This window comes from Hippoglossus hippoglossus, chromosome 10 (genome assembly GCF_009819705.1).
Source record: "Hippoglossus hippoglossus isolate fHipHip1 chromosome 10, fHipHip1.pri, whole genome shotgun sequence".
NCBI lineage: Eukaryota > Metazoa > Chordata > Actinopteri > Pleuronectiformes > Pleuronectidae > Hippoglossus > Hippoglossus hippoglossus.
This window is the reverse complement of record NC_047160.1, coordinates 25492174-25513000: the sequence shown is the minus strand read 5'-3', so window position 1 is coordinate 25513000 and position 20827 is coordinate 25492174. Positions and strand designations below refer to the sequence as shown.

At 43.6% G+C, this 20827-nt stretch overlaps 1 protein-coding gene across 2 annotated transcripts in view; it reads left to right on the top strand.

Moving 5' to 3' along the window:
• htr4 (5-hydroxytryptamine receptor 4) overlaps positions 1 to 20827 on the top strand; it is a 103705-nt gene that overhangs the window by 17446 nt on the left and 65432 nt on the right. For both annotated transcript variants that reach the window (XM_034598297.1, XM_034598298.1), the window contains exon 2: positions 18789 to 18867. In XM_034598297.1, coding sequence (XP_034454188.1) covers positions 18812 to 18867 — 56 coding nt within the window. In that variant the 5' untranslated portion in view covers positions 18789 to 18811. The remainder of the gene's footprint in view (positions 1 to 18788; positions 18868 to 20827) is intronic.

Below are 20827 nucleotides of genomic sequence, written 5' to 3'. Positions count from 1 at the left end.
AGCCGGGTTTTTGGATAACAACATTCATCGGTGGTTAGTCCCCCCCCCCCCCGTCCCGTCCCGTCTGCGTCCCGCTGCACACGAGGCTCCGTGGGAGGGCTTATTTTTAGCAGCGCTCCAATAGGAGATGATTTACCAGGACGTGGTTCCCATATTCCCATCATGCACTGCTCCCTGGGAGAGCTTTCTGTCGTCCGCTCGCACATCAGCAAACCGTGCATTAATCTTGTGATTGAACAGTCTGCGACCGGAGAGCCGCCGTGGTGATAAACACAGACGTGATGGCTTTTATGTTTTGAGATTTGAATCATTATCGACGAGGGACCGAACAGAGGAGACTTCCTTTGTTATTTTGATCCTGTGAAGCTTTTACTTTCTAAAATTAGAGTTTATTATCCCTCAGTGACGAAGCCCTTGAAGTCTTGTTTTGATTTATTAGTGTTTTTGATATTTTTTAAGGAGAAAAACTTGTTTTTAAGCAGCGGCCTCAGAAACAAGGTCGAGTCCAGGCTTTGCTTTTATCAGAATGAAAACAAAAACGCAGTTAGTATTTAATTTATTAAATATATTTGAATATAATGAATCATTTCTTGTTAAGGCCAAAAATAGCAGATTATTTTGTATTCTGCCGAGTTTAAGAACAATAGGTTTTAAACACTGCAGCTCTAAGGTTCATACAATTTGTATAATCCGGAGAACAAGTGAATTTCATGGAATGTGACCTTTTAGGAAAACGCAGCATTTCATATCCTCGGTGAAGCAGAACGTCTCAGCTACATGAAGGGACTCGACCCCGTCGTCTCCGCGCTTCGCTCTTAGCCCGACGAGCTCCGGCTGAAGAGACGTTCAACCTGACAAGTTCGATCAAGTGCACCTGATGCACACTTGTGTTGCTGTTGGAGTGTCTGGCGGAATAAATCAAGCGCTCCTCGAGTGCCTGCGTCGTCTGAATCCCTTTCTGTAAAAGGAAGGAGAAGAAATAGTCGTGCACTTTGCTTCAACGTTTATTCTGTGCACTAATATTTGATCATTTAAAATCTGCGTGACGACAAATCACTGTGAATGCACAACCAGTTTGAATACAAAACCCATTTAATGAATTATTAGATTGAATATGTGACCTTTTGTTTGTGTTGAAGTGGCTCTTTATGGCTCTGAGCTCTTACACAAGGTGAAGGTGGTTAATTATTTATAGTGAGTATGTTAATTTAGCAGTCAAGGAAAAAACCCAGTTAATACTGAGTGATTAGTGTTTGGAGAAAACAGAGGTTGTGGAAAAACACACTCGATAAATGCACATGGACTTTGAGGTATTGATCGGGTGTCGCTGACATGAGTTATGTGTCTGTCAATAAAAGATAATGTAATTATAAGTTTGGTTCAAGTTGAGGAGTAGAAAATCTTGGTCATGGCCTCAAACAGAAAAGATCCAGAGGTGAGTTCAAAATAAAGCAGAAAGTAATAAACTTAAGTGCAAACAACAAAGACACAAAACCAAACACAAGGAAGAGAACAAGGATAGAGTCCGTAACACAAAGTTCAACAAAAGATCCACAACACATCAGAAATCCTAAAAAGTCTCATCAATACAAATCAAAAGTCTTTCAAAAGCTTAACACAGGAGCAGAATCACGACAACTCTGAGTTTTGAATCCACATTGTTGGAGTTAAACGTCTGCGGCTGATTTTCAAATAATTTAAATGCAGAATAAATGATGACGGGGTTTTAATTTAGGGATGACGTTACACACCAATCAGGACGTTTCCATTTGGACCCTGAATGTTTCAGGAGTTTTCTGTTTCTGTCGTCGTTTCGAGGGCGTTTTTTCAAGGTTCCCCCCCCCTCCAGAAAAGACGAGTGTACCGATGTTATTTCCTCCTCACTCACTGTGCGAGTGGGGAACATGTCACACAGTGTGAGTGACACTAACAACATCTGCCAGCCGTCATCCTGCTCCGCTGCGAGCACATAAAAGTCAAACCAGCGACGGGACCACGAGATAAAAATAGAGCTGCAGTGTTTCCTGAAAATAACAGAAATGTTTGTGTGCTTTGGGGAACAGGCGTTTTATTATTTATTGTTTTATCCTTCTCATTATCGTGCTTGATATTTCTGCCTCTTTTGTAAAACAGATCCTGACGTCTGAGCTCCGCGTCGCCCAGTGTGTGTTTGATTTGAACACCCGGTGTGTTGTATCTCATTACTGACCCGCTGGATTGAGTCCGCCTGCCGGTCCAGTCTGAGCACTGGTAATGACTTGAGGTAATGAATCCTATTTTTAGCCGAGCGAGGCCCCGCTGCGCTGACTGGTTCCCTCGGAAATCTGGATCCGTTCAGTTTAGGGCACAAAAGACTCATTTTGTTTGAGCAGAGACTCAAACTAATGTATAAGGATTAAATTCCGCTCAACTCGATGCACAAAAATCTAATATGGGAGTAAAAAATAAATCTGTAAAGTCATAAATGTCGAGGGGAAAGTACTTTGCCACGTCACCAAGAGAAATTTGTGTTCTCATCTTTCTTACCTTATATGTTTCAGCGCTTCAGACCCTAACTTATGATTCTTATGAATTCGGTTCAGTTTTAATAGAGTGAAGGTGACTGTTGAAGGAGGAATCTGCTGTTTGATTTGCAGGCAGCTCTGAACCAGCTGAACCAGCTGAGCGCCACAGAGCAAACATGTGAAGGAGCGTCCAGCAGCTCAGAGCTGAGGCTGAGGAACCAACACAATGAAATGAAAAGTGGTGAAGCTCCGTAGAGAGAAACTGCTGAGTTGGTTAATGAACCTCCGCGGGTCAGTACCTCCATTGTTAATGTAAAAGTATGAATCAGTTTTTATTAACGTAGCACAAAAACAAAAGGAAACCTGTTTTTTAACTTGAAATGATTAATTACTGTTTCATTTCATATTTTAAACTATTTTATTTCATGTATTTATCTTCATTAGTCTGAGAGCTGCGTGTCTCATTATGAAAAGACAAAGTCTGTGATAACGAGGACAGCCGCTGAACATGTTCATCTTTTTATTGTTCCAAGTTTCCAGCTCTCAGCAGAATTCCGCGTCTAATCTCTCCAGAAAGCAGATAGTAGTTCTGCAGATAGATGGTTCAGAATATTATCTGTGGACTCTGAGGTCAAGTTCGTTTATCAACTCTGCGCTGCCACTGTGCCAGGAACTGTTTTCCTAACACGGCCGGGATTATGGCTCTGCAATAAAAAGGCACGCACACGCGCACGGACACGCACACTCGCTAAACTGACAGGAGAAAAATGCAAACAAAAATCGCTGAACACAAAAAGAAAACAAACCTCCAAAGACACACACAAACAGAGTTAATCTATATGCACATATCTAGGCTTATACCGACAATATCCATGCAAACATTCACACTCATAAATCTACACACACACACACACACACACACACACACACACACACACACACACACACACACACACACACACACCAGCAGGCTGCACAGAGCTGATTTATGCACCTGGTTTCCTCCTGATAGACTGTTGCATAACCACGTGTGGATACAATAGACTCGAGCATTTGTCAGCTATGGGAATGTGGACACACACACACACACACACACACACACACACACAGACACAGACACACACACACACTAATACTATGCACATATATTGTATTGATCACTGTGGTGCAGCGGTTTGCTCTGTCGCCTCCCAGCGAGGAGGGATTCAAACCCGCGGGTCCTCTCTGTGTGGAGTTTGCATGTCTTCTCTGTTTCTGTGTGGATTCTCTCCGGCTTTCTGCCTGAGTGCAAAGACCTGCAGGTTTGACTGATGCCTCTAAATTGCCGATGGGCGTGAATGTGAGCGAGGATGATGTGTGTCTTTGGTCTGCCAACCTGTCGAGGCAGCGCCCGGCCGCAATGTCTGCTGGGATTGATTCCAGTCCCCCCACGACCCTCAGAGGATAAGTGGCACAGATGATGGATGACTGGATGGATTTATATATTGGATTCACACGAAGAGCAGTAAATCAGATCAATATTTGCCGTTAGTCTTTGTCTTAAGAGGAGACATGGTGTTTTATTTTGTAGTGTTTCTCTCCTCTAGTGTGTTTTTAAAGGTTTTTTCTTTTAACGTAAAAGTTCTGCAAAGTTAAAAAGTCAAACGTCTGTAGTAAAGGGAGACAACACTGAAGCTCGTCAGGAGTCTGGACAGGTTCTTTTCAAGGTATTTGTCTCGTAGGTTGATCGGACGCATCTTGGAGAACTCGTCACGGTTCTTCTGTGGATCTTTGCTAATCCAGTGTTTTCGGTTTCTTCCTGTGATCCCATGTCCCTCGGGTCCCAGAGACCTGCACTGATCCTGGTGCACAATGAGTCCATGTGTATAATTTGTGTTTCCTCTGCCGTGCTTGTGTTTGTCCCGTTCTTATCTCTGCCTGTTTTAATCCGTCAACATATGCAGGTAACGGTTTCCACTGTCATTACTGAGCTGCTGCGGTGAAGTACGTGCACGTGTGTGACCTACGTGCCCTCCGCTCATATCGATGCTGCTTAAACAGAAACCACCATTAAGGTTAATGGTGCCGGGGACTCCAGCTGGCTCTGCTGGAGGAATCCCGCTGCTCCCCTGCGTCTCTCTGACGTTACGACGTGTTTATAGGACCCAAGGTCACTTTTAATAGCCAGCATTAATAAAGTCTTTATTGAACTTACTGTCGAAGTGGAAGAGGCCGAGCTCTCGGTCGGGGGAAGCTGGAGAATCCAAACGTTTCCAGTGAACAAACTGAATTCCAATAAAAACTGACGAAGTGGTAAAACAAATAAATGATCAATCAGCTGATCCACATTGAATCTTCTGTAGATATTTCTGTTAAGACACAAAGGTCAGGTTATATAAACAGTCTGTTGCACATGGGGTCATTCTATTTTATTGGTTATAATTAAAATGACATTTTACAGACTCTATTGACTCTATTAATAACTTCTGCACTGCAAACAACCTGGTGACGTGACCGTGTCTGAGGGAAGTTTGTTGAAGTTTGAGCTTCTGTCCCCAGCTCCAGTATTTTACTGCTGAGCTCATGAAAGCAGCTTCGGCCTCAGACTTAACGATAACAGGAGCTCGAGCAGCCGGGGCCGTCGGTAACGACTCGGTAAATTGTTGAGGATGTTAAGTCGTAAAAAAAATTGGTACGAGTTAAATAACGCGTGAGACGAGCGGCTGCGTGTTTCACAGGTTAGAGAGAGATAATGTTTAATATCTGTTTAATATGTGACGAACTGCTGAGGTTGTTCCTACGTTTTCTTGCTGTAGATTTTGCTGCATCTCAGGTTTTTGGACTTTTTAGATTTAAGAGAAACGTGTGACTCATTGTAAACATGAACAAACATATTCAAATGTAATGGATCTAAAAGCAACACGTGTCAGGGACAATCGTTACCTGAGAAAATCCTCTGCTGATGATGTTTACCGTGATGTATTGACTTTGTGGTTCAATACCGGTTAGCACTCAGATTGGTGATCACATATTCAGGAGCAGATCTCGTTTCTGTGTCCCGTGTGCATCCTCGTCTTCCTCCACCTTCCTCCTCTCTTTAAAAGGTTGGGAGCAGAAGACAGAAGGTCGGGGGTTTGATCCCCGTCTCCTCCAGTCGCAGTCCCAATGGTCTTTTCTCATTTTTAATGGGCGCACTGGTTTCATTATTGTCTCAATCTGAGCAGTTGAGTAGATTTTCTACTATCAGAGCAGTGTTCTATCTGTAGCGCCCCCTGCAGGTCCGGCACCTGCAGAGTATATTTGATTGATTTTGCTGTTTACCTTCAGGGAAGACGGAAAAGAGGCGAAACCCATTTACACAGACGAGCAGAATGAGCATAAACCCGTGTGAGGTAATGACTTATTGACTTGTTACATCATCGAGTGCTCTTTTCAAATTATCATCAGGCCTCTTCCCGTTTGTTTCGCCATCTGCCGCTTTGTCCCGCTCTCGTCTTTTCTGTCTCTCGTTAAACCTCCAACCAACTTTGCTTTTAAGCCGCGACTCTTCCTGACGTTTATATCCCGATGTTTTAAGGCTGCTGTGTTTCTGTGTGTGTGCGTCTGACAGCTTCTCTGGACGCACACTTTACAATCCCTGTGTGTGTGTCTGTGTGTGTGTGTGTGCGTCGCCGTGTTTGTGCTGTTGTGAGTCACCTTCTCTCCAGGTGCTCTTTGGACAGTCCAGCAGCTCTTTATGACTTTTTCTAATGAAATCTCCTCAGGTCTCAGAAGTCACTGAGACCTGATCTGAGACATGTTCAGGACACACAGACAGTGAGACAGACAGTGAGACAGACAGCGAGACAGACGAGACACTCAGTCAGTATGAAAGGTCAGTTTTTGATGAGTACTCGCAGCGCAGCAGCCGCTCCTGATAACTGGTGTTATTGAGTGTTCTGACATTCACTTCAAGCCGATATCTGAACAAAATACCAGACGACATCTTCGCCTCCACTCACTCTGCTTTTTTCTACTCTCTACTTTCTTTAGGATTCAAGATTCACTATCTCATCCTGTGTTTTAAAAGGATTCACTCACGGTCTTAAAATCGAAGAAACTGAGTGAACAAGGATGTGACTGAGAGAAGCAGCAAATCCTCAGACGTTCCAGTTTTGACAAATGATTCAAACATTAATCACTTATGAAAATAGTTGTTGATGGTTTTCCTGTTGAGTTGCAAATGGATTAATTGACTCATCTTGCCAACTGCAGTCTGTGCGGTGAAGTAACACACAATGTGAAACCAGTTCTTTTTAATGGACATTTCTTGGCAGTGCCGTTTTGGCAACACTGGCTCGTCCAATAGAAACAAAGCTTCTGGCCGGGCACTGATTGCACAATGTGAACCCAGCGGTCTGCACAGGGCAAATGTAGTTCGTTCTGAAATCACCTTAAGTCTCGTGCATTAGCAAGTGTTTCCTCTAATGCGTAAACAAGGTGTGGACGGGCCCTTATACAGATGATGAACATATCTGCAGAGATCACAAGATAAAACTAAGCTTCTGATTTTATCTTTTAAAAGTTGAATTCACTGAAAGCGCCTCCGTCCTCCTGAATATAGAATGAAAGTGTTTACAGTGAGAACATCCTTAGTTTGCTGCATCTCCTGTTGAGAGAGTGCGTTGACTTTGTCTCTATAACTTTAGTTTGTCACTGGAAACTTTGACAGACTTATGAAACCACAAGTGAAGAGTTTTTCTGCCGTTGTAACGTCCGCGGCCTCAGTCTGATTCTGCCGAGCCGCTTCCTGGTTTATTCTTTGACTCGCGGTATCAGCGGCGTCTTCACAGAGCAAAGTTCACTCAGGCGCGCTCTGGTTTTAGTTTGACTTCACATGCAGGGTTCAGTCGCTGAGAATCGTCAGAAACTCACCTGGACGTTGGACGTGTTGAAACCGGTGAGTAACATGTGACTGTGGCCGACATCGAGGTGCGTGTTGTCGACGGAGGAAATCAAGCGGTAAAAAGAAACTAAGTACTTGCTCCTTTTTCCTTCTTCTCTTCCCTCTGTGGATTTATTCTCAGTCAGGGGCCTTGAACTAAGACCACGCTGACATTTAACAGAGCAAATAGCCCATGAAACACCAGCCAGAGTCAGCAGCTGCTACTGGGAATCGATAACGTGATGAGACACCGACTCAAAAGACTCCTGGCGTCGTCCCACACGTTTCTATTTGTCTCTTTCTTCTTTCTTTTACAAACCTTTTATCCTTCTTTGATATTTTTCCAGCTGTTTGTCTCTGCATCTCTTTTCTAACCTCATTTTCCTCTTTCCTTCTCTTCATTGCCCCCCCCCTGCCTCTTCTTTTCTCCCCCTCCTCCCTCCGTCACACACAAGTGATTCAGGTCTTACGCCCAATTCCTCCATCGATGCTTTAATGAACCTGGAACAGCAGTTTGGGGCGGAGATGCAAATTAAAATTGCCAAATTTCTTTCATCAGTGGAGAGAAAATGGACGATTTTAGCTGCACAGTGTTTTTGCATGTGCACCCAGAGACCTGCACCATGTCTGTTATCACTTCTCAGAGTTTTCTATAGAATCCAGTCTGAATCATCTATAGGAAGGAATACAACACGGGAACTGAAGTCGCTTTTTTACAGAGAAAAGCCTCACGACTGCCATCGAAGTCCAATTAGCATTTCAATTTAATTGGAAAATTCATCTAGCGGTACAGAAGAGTGTGTCCTCATCCTGTCGTCGTCTCTTAGACTAAGTTCACCGTCACGCCACATGTGCTCCACGCCGACCTCACCTGGAGATCCACAGGCCGGCACATTTAATTACCGCTGTCAAATAAAACCAAACATCGTCGTCCCTCAAGAGCTGTCCAGGTGTCTAAAGGCTAAATTCAGTTTTTCCTTAAACGACAGCAAAGGGTGAAGTCGTGAGTAATGAGGGTTCGGTTGCAGAGAAGCTCCGAACAGAGGAGCAGGCAGATAATTGGAGTGAATGAAAAAGAAAGAAGAGGAGGGGGGGAGGACAGCTGGTGTGAAGAGCTGACAAGGACAGAGCTGTGGCTCCCCTGAAGCAGACCCAGCGAGGTAAAGATTTAAATCAGCGTGTCGTGAACCAGGAGCACACGTGTAACTGCCCGACCCTGAATGACAATTAGCAAAGTGAAGCTCTGTGCTCTCGGGCGTGAAGAAGCAGGAGAGGTCTCGTGCTCCTTCAGGGTTTCCACATGCAGCCGGATTTCTCTGCCTCCGTTAATCCATCATGCAGATTTCTCGAGAGCATCATCCAAACAACTTTACACAGATTACTCCTCCAGAAGCAAACTGAACATACGGCGGTACGGAGGCTCCCTGGGGCCGGTGGAGGAGGGCGGATACATGATTCTCCTGTAAATGGGATGTGTAGGTTTCGGGTGTTTAGGAATCAGTGTGAACGGATTATAAACTACAGGCTCTACCATTCATAGTCTCTGCCCTGGGTCAGTGAACTGTGCCTCTGGATCCATGTGTCACTGAACCAGAAGGACACTCGCATCAACGTATTGCATCCGATACATAAACCGTGCACACAGACGTTTTCTGCAAACTCTTTATATCAAACACAGGCAAAATAATCTGTTTCTGATGTCGTTGAAAGGAATATTATTGACTGAGTGAAGTTTTACCCCCTAAAAACACTTGGATCATTTTCCAGATCCACACAAACTTTCCCCTATTAGCACTTTACACATGTCAGATTCTTTTTCATAAAGAAAAACGTTAAAGGAGCAGATACGTGCGACTGAACCTTGTAGGTGAAAGATCTGGATCCGGGATGAGGAGGAGGAAGAGGAGGAAGAGGAGGGTTTGTGTAATCTGTCTACGTCTAAAGCAACGAGTGATGGAAACACACAGAAACCTCTGAGGACTGATCCCCTCAGATTTCATTCAGAAAGATCCTCAGCTTCACACGCTGCGTCAGAATGAACGTGATTCAGACTCCGTGGGAAAAAAGAAGTGATGTAGTCGATCTAGTTATAAAACAGAAAGAGGGAAATCTGACTTATTTCACTTTCACCAAATAAGTTTCGATGCAATTGAACTATTTAGTTGTGTAATAAATGAGCGTTTCACTTCAGTATCCAGGTGCAGAGTAGGAATGGACCCCGACGGCCTTCTACCCCTCGTGCTGAGCTGCACTTCCTGAATCAAAGAGTAATGCAGTATGTGTTTCATCATCATTTGCACGGCGGAGGCGCTGGAGGAAAAGCAGTGACACAAACACATCAGCAGATTTACAAAGTGCTTGCACAAGGGCCTGGCTGCGTTTTCTTTGGTGTCGTGGATGATGCATCACGACGCAGCAAATGGTGATTTATGTAAATGACAAGAACGAGACCTGCGTCGGGGAAGGTAGTTTGATTATGGTCAAGAAATTCAGCATAAATATTCATAATGCAGTTTAAACCACCAGCACAGAGGCTGTGCTCACGGTGGAGGCTGTTGTCATGTTAACGTCAGACTCCAGGAGCTTGTTATGCACATTTTAACTTATCTTTCTTCGTCAAAATTACATATTCAAAAGGTTTTCCATGAAAGATAAACAAGATCCCCTCATAAAATGGCTTGAATGTAACTTCACACCTTCGTTCCTCATGTCGGGACCTGTGAATATGCTAATATTTAGATTGTATTTGTAAAGAACTCGTCCTACAAACAAAAAAGAAACCAATAAAAACATTAACAGGAAGTGAGAAAACTCTAAAGTAAATCTCATAAATCTGAAATGAGGAAACACCCAAGGCAGGTAAACAAAGACAGAACCGTAAAGATGGAACGATAAAGCGACTGAAAGAGAGGAGAAAAAAGATCAAATAATAAAAAATACTGAAAGAGAGGAGAAAAAGATAAAGATTAAACGATAAAGATAAAATAATTCAGATACTAAGAAGATGAGAAAAAGATAAAATAATAAAAAGAGAGAATAAAGTAAAGTCTTTCAAACTCCACGATGGACTGAACCTTTTGACTTCATGTCCAATCAGAGACGTTGAGAAGCTGGTGGTTGTGTGCGCGGCTCCTCTCTCACTCGTCATCGGGCCGGTTGACGGCAGGGAAGTGTTTCCGTGACCTAAGTGACTCATCTCATTAACGTGGTTGGACGCTCGTCGCGCACAGAAGAAGCAGAGCGGTGCCGCGTCTCGCTCACGCTGCTCCGCTCTGAAGTGTTAGAGCGACACAGCCGGTGTGAGGAGGTGTTCAAAGGACCCGGGCGGGTCAGCAGGTCGCTGGAGGAGAGATGAGAAACAACCCGAGTGATAGAAGGAGCGAGGAGGTGGATCAAGAGATGATGAAGAAGTTGGTTAGAAGTTGGAAGAAGTCGTTATTTTTAGATTTCTATTTCCATTGAAATGGGAGTTTGTAACTGTACTTTACCTAATTATCTGTACTTTCTACTCCACAAAACTTTTACAAAGCATTGCGTCACATCGAATTGTTTAAAATATTTTTTTTAAGTAGTCAATGACGATGGATATCGAGGAGGCGCCGCAACGACTCTGCTGCAACAATGCAGTACACCGTCAAATACTTGTATGTACTTGTATTTAAAAGCAAGTAATTACTAAACTTTACTCAAGTAGAAAAGTTGATGTGCCTCTCATCTGCCTCACCAATATAATTGATTAATTGGGAAATATTGTTGATTAACACGGAGCTAATTAATTGAAAAGTAATTGTAATTGTGTTGATTGATTCTCTGGTTAATGAGGTACCGTGTGACTCTGAGGCTGGGGGGTGAAGTGACCTTCAGACCTTCAGATCAGCTGTTATAGATCACAGATGATCAGCTGCTCTCTGTGGCTCAGTGATGATCCTCAAACTGACGAGGGAAACATCACGTCCACGTCCAAACTACAACAAAGAGATTTATCCTTTGTCTCACATTTGATTTCACTAACAAATCCTTCTATCGAAAGAGTGGACGTCATGAGAGCTGGGACCTGTCAAATAGATCTGGTTATGTTTTTATTATTGAACAGTTATTCAGATAAATGTATTATTTAATCATCTATAATCCGAGTTGGTCCATGGTGTCTTTGAATGGCTTGTTAAGAAGATATTCAGTTTATAAATAAATCAGAGAAAAGCTTTTAACCAGAGAATGAATAGTTTCTGATGAGTTCAGTTGATAAAATAGCTTCCGATCTTTTCTGCTGATTGATTTTTCCTCTTATTGATTCGGCTGCAGTTGCGTTTCGTCCTCACACGAACAGAAGTGAAAACACGAGGCACTGACGTCGGTGGTCAGTTGCAGCTGCTCTCTGCCGTGACGCCACCTGCTCCCTGTGGTCAAACCATTAGTTCAGTGTTCGTGTTAAAGCCAGTGGACACGTCCAGCGTGTTTCCCATGTGGTCGAGCATTAGCACGGACGGCGCTCGCTGAAAGATCGACTGGCGTCTCTGTGGAGTTCGTCTTGTGAACATGACACAGCAGCTTTCACCTCACTGTTTATCCTCAGATTCTGATTATTGCTGAATTAAAAACCTCTCCTCTCCTAAAGGTTCACAACTTTTCATCACGCTGTACTTTTTATATTTCCACCGGCGTCCACACCGTCTCCATCTTTCTTTACGTCGTAGTGTTTGTGCATCACTCTCTGTAATGTTCCTCCTGGTCTGTGCTTTTCTTTGTAGGTGATTTACACGACACTCACAGGAAGTACTTAAATACTTTCACTTACTTTTATTATAAGTGTGTATACAGTACATCGTAAGGACTGTAAATACACTGACGGTTAATACACACTTGCAGCACATGTTTATCGTAAAGTAACTTATACTCGTGTTGAAGTACAAGAGACTGCATATGAACAAACATCACAGACTATAAATGTCGCAGCAATATGATTTATTGTTCATATATCAAATATATTATATATACATATGAACAACATAACCTCCTCACACATTCTAACATTACTGAAAACTCCTCTTTAATTACTGTCATCACTGCTTCCTTCATCTCTCAGACACTTTGTGTTTCTTTCAAGTTCTAAATGTGTTTTTTTTATTAATATATATTTATTCATGATTTATTCATGTTTCTTGTGATACTACTTGACGTGACAGTACTTAAACCTAGAGAACTGATTTATATGACTTCTCTTTGTGCACCACCCTGATGATGACCTCCCAGATGTAGTTATTACATCCAGGAGATTATTCACTTCTAGCTTCCGTTTTACAGAGTTTAGAAATACCACAGTAGAATAAAATACTAATGTCGACACTGGCGAACCATTTGTACTCAGTATAAAGGTGAGTAGTTCAGGTCAGATGTCTCACTAAGGAGGTTTTTCGCTCTACGAAGCGTGTGAGCATGTTGGGATGTAACACAACCTTGAAACACAAAATCAGAAGTTAAAAAAAAAAAATCAATGAACGCCTCAGTGAGCAGGACGAGCCGTCTGGGACGGAGGCGAATCCAGGGGGACGATGTTATATCAACATCCCGCTGACACGTCTCCCTCCAGAACCGCAGGGCAGCTGCTGGCTGGACTTTAAATATTTGATGAGCTTCGGTCTGTGGAAGCAGCGACGTCCTGATAACTGCAGGAGACGCAGAGTAAACACACCAGCTCCATCAGGACCATTAGTCCTTTTACGCTCATCACCATTGACACTCTCTTATATCAGCGCTGGCTGCGTTTATATATTTAAATGTCCCGTATATGAACTGGACCACCGGCCCGACTCTGCGCCGTACACGCAGGTTTGATCCCCTGCAGCTGAATGTCTCCTCGCTGCCGTGAATAAACCTCTTAACAGAATATTTCTGTCCACTTGTGATGTCCCGCCCACAGCCTGAGCAGCCTGCCAGCTGTAAACCGACACGGCTTCGCTTGTTACCGCGGCTTCTCTCGATAAGACGTTCTACCCACAATGCTGTGCAGGAACCAACTTTCAGCTGTTTCCAGAGAAACCCGGCCTCTGAGCTTTGTGTCTCATTATTGGATCATGAGCTCAACCTGAGCGTTCGCACTTTGCCGTTCTGTTTTCCTGCATTGACCCAAAAATCTGTTTGTCTGAGTGACCGGAGGAGGAAACTGTCATTGCATGAAAATGCACCAATTTGCTGCATCGCCCCTGATTCTGCCTCTTCCTCCATTTTCCTCTTTCCTTCACTCGGCTCCATCACTTTCTCACTCTGTCCTAACTCCCCTTGTACTTCTCCTTCCCTCGTCCCGCTGACTGGATGAGAGCTGACAGACTCCAGTAAAACCTCTCAGCGGCCGGGCCCATTAGCTCTGTCATGCGTTCAACTTGCCCCCCCCCCCCCCGACTGTGTCTGTTACAGAGTCTGAGGGCCTGATGCAACCTGAAGACAGGCAGGTTTCAGGCTCCTGGCAAATCAGCCTTATGATGATATAAGGATCTGGGTTGATGAATGCTCGGTGGAGCGCCGGTGCCGTGACCTGCACACGAGGAAGGTTGGGAAATCTGCCTCAGTATTCATGTTGGCTGCTCTGTCGCTCCACAGTTTTCTTTTCATTGTGTATGAAAATGTTTCAGTGACATATTCCTTGCTGTCTTTGGATTTCCCCCTGTCTCGCTCGTCACTGGTAAACCTGCGGCGTTGGGAATGATCTGGATTTGTTCCGAGTTGGAGGGTGTTTGAACGCAGAGGGACGTCTGCAGTGCGGCACGCTGTCACCTGGGGCTCAGCTCGCTGCTGATGCCAGTGAATTCCTCTAAACTGTGGCCGGGCTGCTCGTCAAACCTCATTGTCGCAGTTTTGTGTCTCTGAAGAAGATTTGATTTGTGAGTGCTGCAGTTGTTCAAAGGTTCCAGTGATGGAGATGTGCCGGCTCTGAGTAATGGACCATGATGTATCCAGTAATGTATTAAATATATTTTACTATCCCATCCGAGGAGATTTAGTTGAAGCCAGACATTAAAAAAACACAAACCACTATAAAAACAACTTTAAAAACAAATCAGACAGATGTCAGGGAGAAAATACACAGTCCAATAAGATAAAGGATTATTATATAAGGAGACAAAGTCCAGTTGCAAGAAAAAGTGTAATAGTTGCATCATTTGTGCAAGTTCAGCTGCTGCACAGTCGAGGGACAGTTTGAATTTTCAAGTCAAATATGATCTGAAGTCTACTTAACACATTGTGGACGTAAACAGTTTTTAGACATGAACTCTGGAAAATATCCTGATAATCAGGTCCAGACATTTTCTGGACTTTCACATACGCAGGTGGAGATTGTCACAGACCCTCCAGACATGATCCTGCTGTATTCTCACATGGGCTCAGTTTGGAAAAACACTTCACTCAGTGGTCAGCAGGAAAATCTCCTATTTATATCTGACATTTGTGTTCTCACAGCCCCTCTGGATAAATGCAGGAGAAAGTCTGTAGTTCCTAATAGCTCTGCGGGCCAGATTTAGGTTTCCCGAATTCTCTTTTCTTCAGAAGTTAAGACGTTGTTGAACCATCCTAGAAATGGTTTCCTCTTTAGCCTTCGAAGAACAAATTATTGTCAAAAACAAAAAGCTGAATATTTGTAACGTCCATCAGATCCATCTCAGTCCCCCTGATAACTGCTGGTTTGGGTTTTGTCTTTGCTCAGATCAATAACCACGTCTGTAGATCAGGACTCGTTCAGGAAAGACCTGTCGCACCGGGTCATCAACTCTAATGGTGACTAAAAGTCTAAAGGCCAATTATAATAATTATTCAGAGATGAGAGGAACACCACAGTACATTATGACTCTATTGATGCGTGAACACTGTTGATTCTATGATTCAAAACTTTGTCATATGTTCATTTAAGCTGATTCCCTGCTTTAAAGAAAAGTTGATGAAAAGTCTGCTCTGCATTTTATTACATTAAGTTTTTAATATAAACATCCTACTGTACATGATGTTCTCTCTTCCTCCCCCACAGGTTTTAAAACCAAGAATTGAAGATACATTTTACATACGATGCAGTGGATTTAAATACGCTTTGCCGTGGTTTTACTTTTAAGCCGGGCTTCAACTTATCCAAATATGTAGATATTAGAGCGTAAGCCTCCAAGATCAGAGAACATACGCAAGTTGTAAGTGTGTGTGTGTGTGTGTGTGTGTGTAAGCTGGATATGTTTATAGAACATGTGATATTTGGAGGGTGCTTAGTATCTTATGAATCCAGATCTATAAGGTTTGTGTGGTTGGTACATTTGCACGTGTTTCTGTGTGGGAGTTAATTTGAGATGGCGTGAACCAGCACAGACGTGTACACGCAACACAATCATGTGACACCTGATTCAGGCCAAGTCCTTTATTCTGAGTTCACTTCGTTGGTTTTTGAGGATAAATCCTTCTGATAGGCACATATACTGTATATATAGAGACTCGTATATAGAGTCGTGCTTTATACAGCCGACCTATAACCTTTAACCTCTGGGTCTCATATTGTCGTGGCTGCAAGTTGAACCATGAAAACGTGACTTTTCCAGCATTAACCCAAGACTTGTTATTTCTCTTGTGTGATAATATTGTTTTATGTCTTTAATCATGAACAAATTCTCAAATTATAGGACAACATTGTCTCCGTCAACTTTTGAAAAGTGCAACCACACTTCAGCCCCAACCCGAGTTGTTAAACCAGCTAAAACCACGATTACAAGTTTAAAGGCGCCTCGTGAAGGTGAATCCTCGGTCGAGCAAACACGATGGATGCATTTTCTTTGTCGTTAAACGTTTGCATCAAATACTTCTGGAACATTTCAAACCTTGCATCGTTGGCTTCCACCGGTCGTAGCTCCTGTACTTTCAAAATACAAACAAATCAGGGAAGTTGCACATAAAGAAACGTAATGATGCCTCAGGACACTTTCACATGTTTTATGCTAACTCGTGTTCTCTTTTGTACCAGGAAGGATAGAAAGTGTGTAAAGAAGAGGAATTAAATGTTTTTTTAAATGATTGTGCACATTTTAAACTTCCTGGCCTAAATAAACTCAGACTGGGACAGAACTTGTGCTCTGACTTAGTGTCAAACCTTCATCCCCCCCGAACAAAGAGCGATGAGTCGTTCTGCGAAAGGAACGCAGCCATGAGATCCGTCTCCCTTCAAACAGCCGTAATTCCCATCACCATAATCTTCCATCATCCAAAGAAAGAACTGCGTTGCTGAATGCCACGTTAGCAGATGGTGATGATGCCAAAGAGACGGCCTGACAAATAAATGGAAAATCTTTGTGGTCCCATATTTGTTACTACTTGCAAAGAGCTTGGCAGAGTGTTTGTGTTGAAAGAGCAAAAATCAAGAAAAGCATCATAAAGGTGCTTCTCTGGAAACAATCGTTTTTCTTTCATCCAAAGTGAAAACCTTTCAATGGAAATGGTTTTTGGGCAGAAATGAATATCAGCACCCTTTGTTATTTCAAGGTCATTAGACGGAGGTCGTTGTATTGGTTTCATATCTCAGGATAAACGTTTTTCTTATGGATGATCATCGAACGTTCAAGTCTTCATGGCTCCGGAATATTTCATCTACAGTAGTTTGTGTTCGTCCAGTAGATGAATGTGAAGCATCTGGAACATCCAGAGATTACCATGATGCAACATGAGTCAGTGTTTACACGATAGACTGTGTGTGTGTCTTCTCTGTTTGTGTGTGTGCATGTGTGTGAGAGACAGACAATGAATATTGTGTAAGAAGATTAAGTGCATTTTATTCTGCATGTGACCTCACATCACTACCACGACTGGAACAGACTATTTTATGTGTTTGTGCAACGTTTTAAGTTGTTTTCACTAAACGGGTGGATTTTATCCATTTGTTGGTCCGTCAGTCCATCCCTCCATCTGTCCATCCATCTTTCCCTCCGTCCATCCATCCATCCCTCCCTTCCTCCCTCCATCCATCTGTCCCTCCGTCAGTCCATCCATCCATCCCTCCGTCCGTCCATCTGTCCATCCATCCCTTCCTCCGTCCATCCATCCATCCCTCCCTTCCTCCCTCCATCCATCCATCCATCTGTCCCTCCGTCAGTCCATCCATCCATCCCCCCGTCCGTCCATCTGTCCATCTATCCCTCCATCCATCCATCCCTCCCTCCCTTCCTCCCTCCATCCATCTATCCATCCATCTTTCCCTCCGTCCATCCATCCCTCCGTGTGTCCATCTGTCCCTCCGTCCATCCATCCATCCATCTATCGATCTATCCATCCATCCATCCCTCCCTTCCTCCCTCCATCCATCCATCCCTCCCTTCCTCCCTCCATCCATCCATCCATCTGTCCCTCCGTCAGTCCATCCATCCATCCCTCCGTCCGTCCATCTGTCCATCTATCCCTCCATCCATCCATCCATCCATCCATCCCTCCCTTCCTCCCTCCATCCATCCATCCCTCCCTTCCTCCCTCCATCCATCCATCCATCTGTCCCTCCGTCAGTCCATCCATCCATCCCTCCGTCCGTCCATCTGTCCATCTGTCCCTCCGTCCATCCATCCATCCATCCCTTCCTCCCTCCATCCATCCATCCCTCCCTTCCTCCCTCCATCCATCCATCCATCTGTCCCTCCGTCAGTCCATCCATCCATCCCTCCGTCCGTCCATCTGTCCATCTATCCCTCCATCCATCCATCCATCCATCCCTCCCTCCCTTCCTCCCTCCCTCCATCCATCCATCCATCTGTCCCTCCGTCAGTCCATCCATCCATCCCTCCGTCTGTCCATCTGTCCATCTGTCCCTCCATCCATCCCTCCATCCGTCCATCTGTCCATCCATCCATCCGTCCGTCCATCCATCCCTCCCTCTAATCATCCATCCATCCACCCGGTTGTCCATCCATCCAGATGCAGGGCGTCTTATTCTTTCTTTCACTTAGAATTAGAATAATACAAATTGAAGACACATCATATCAACATTTGATTTCCTAAGTCAAACCTCAGACTTCACACGTTCACAGACTCCTCCCATTCAGCCTGTGTCGCTCTCTTTACAGCCTCACAGTGGGTTCTGGGTTTTTGCAGGTGTTTGGTGCGTAAAACCTTTAATAACTAAACTTTAAACTCAACAAAATCCCAAAATATTCCCCCCCCCCCAAAATCACTGCACACATTATTATCCCGGGTCAAATAGCAGCAGACTTCAAATGTCAGAGGAAATTGCCGCATTTGCATATTTCTAATTCGCCTTTAATGTGTTTATGTTAATGTAATCTGCTCGTCTGTTAATGCCATGAATTGTTTTAAATGTTTTAATTTAGAGTCAAGCCGACGATGATGTGAATGATTAATGTCAATCTTCTTGTCTGCAGGGACTCTCTGCACCTATGGTCACATGAATGTCAGCGCTGCAGGCCAGATGCCGGTGATGGAGGAACTTGTCAGTGAGAGGTAAGAATTAATCAACTCCTACTGTTTGTGGAAGAATCTCTGTTTTCACACCCAATAACTCTTGAATTGCCACTGAGGACACACCTACGCACTCACTTTATTGAATATTACACTTCAAGTGGCAAAGTTTGATTTTGTTCTTTCTTCAGATTTCATCTAAACTCCAGTTTCCTTTATCTGGTCGATTGCATTCCCAGTACCTGCAGTTTTCTTTTCTCAAAACCCCTGGGTTCTTAAGTTAAAATGAACATAGATGCTGTGTCTCAATCCAGGTAATTCAAAAGCTATTTTCTGTGGATGTATTAAGGCATCATGACTATGAGTGATGGTGCGCTCCAATAGCAGTGCTGGCAGGTGATGTCTTAGAAAGAGACAAAGAAAGAAAGACAATTATAGTTCAGTCACGTTTCGGATATTTTCACGTTCTTTTCTCTTTCTGCTGCATTGTGTAATAAACCCGCCTCGAAGATCTGACGAGCAAATAAATAACCCGAGTGCTTTGGCTGCTTCTTCAAGGCTGTTCTCATCTTCAGATATCGGGCTGAGCTGAGGAAACAATAGACAGTGTGGGATTCCTCCTGCTCCGCTCGCTGCCTCTGTAGTCCTCTAGCCCTCGGGCTTGTTGGTTTGATTAAACCAGGGATCCTGCAGAAACTGTCGGGTGGTCTTTATTCTGCTGCTTTGGGATGTAAAGAGTCATTTTATAGCTTCCTCCGCTCGGCTAATATTCTTTAGCCTGGAGGATTAGAGAGATTTTAGCTTAAATCATCACTGTGGAGGAACAGTGGGAATAATTTATTCTGGTTTCTCGCTTTGCCTCAGACTTTTAAGAAAAGAGACAATACATAGAACCAAGGACGGAGACGGAAGAAAAGATTACAGACATGTTATAGACATGTTGTATGTTCCTGTTGGTTGTATATATTTTTTTATTTAGATGTTGTTCCACTAAAGTCGTGCAGCGCTCGTTTGAAACCTGCCTGTTTGGAACTGGCCGGTTGTGGCGTTCACAGAAACGACTGATTCTCCAGTCCAGGTTCTGCGAGTGAAGCTTCACTGAACTTTGAATAAACAGGTGAACATCTGTTTGTGCAGCAGCAACTTCGGCAGAATCCAACACATGCAGGCTAACTGTGTGGGAACGGGACCTGCACGTGCAGGCTTTTTATTAAGAAACAATGTTTTAATGATGAAGAACAACGACGATGCTAGATCATAAAATATTGAACCCACTTGTAACGATGCTGCCAGATAATTACAAATTCATGTATTTGTGTTTGAGTGTGACCGTCATCTTCGCTATCGACCAAACCAACATGGTAGGAGCACATACGGCATGTTACCCCTTCACATACATGACACCAGCATGTACAGCACGTATGTAGGGCAGCGTGTGGGCAGCTACGACCTGATGTCGTGAGTCACTCTCACCGGTTGAAGCCAGTATGTTTTTTTATCTCAAGGCTGCTGCAGTCTAACATTAACCAGATATGAAGCCCATTCATAACATCACAGTGTGAAAGTGGGTCACTCAGTGTAACACCAGCGTCTCGTCAACAAGCTTCGCTGCACAGCTTCACCTCCCCCATCTTTAACATTGTCTTAACTGTCATCATTTTAAAATCACTCGTAAAACTTTTGTTGGGCTCAAAGATCCAGATCCAGATTATAGCTTTTTAACAACGGTGCAATTCCTAAATGTTCTTCTATGTTTATTGCAATCCTGCTTCACAAGTTTGTGTCGGTCACGTAAAACCTTTTTCTCGTAGATTTCAAGCTTTCAGTGAGTTTAAAGTCTTTTTCTTTAGTTCAGAATATGACGTGATATTTAGTCGTTATAAATTATAGAAAATAGTGATTCTGAGGCTTTAATGAGCCGACGTCCTAAAGCACGACGCACATCTTCAACAGCCTCTGACAGCGTTTGATTGATGGAGATGATTTTGCAACACTTCCCGTC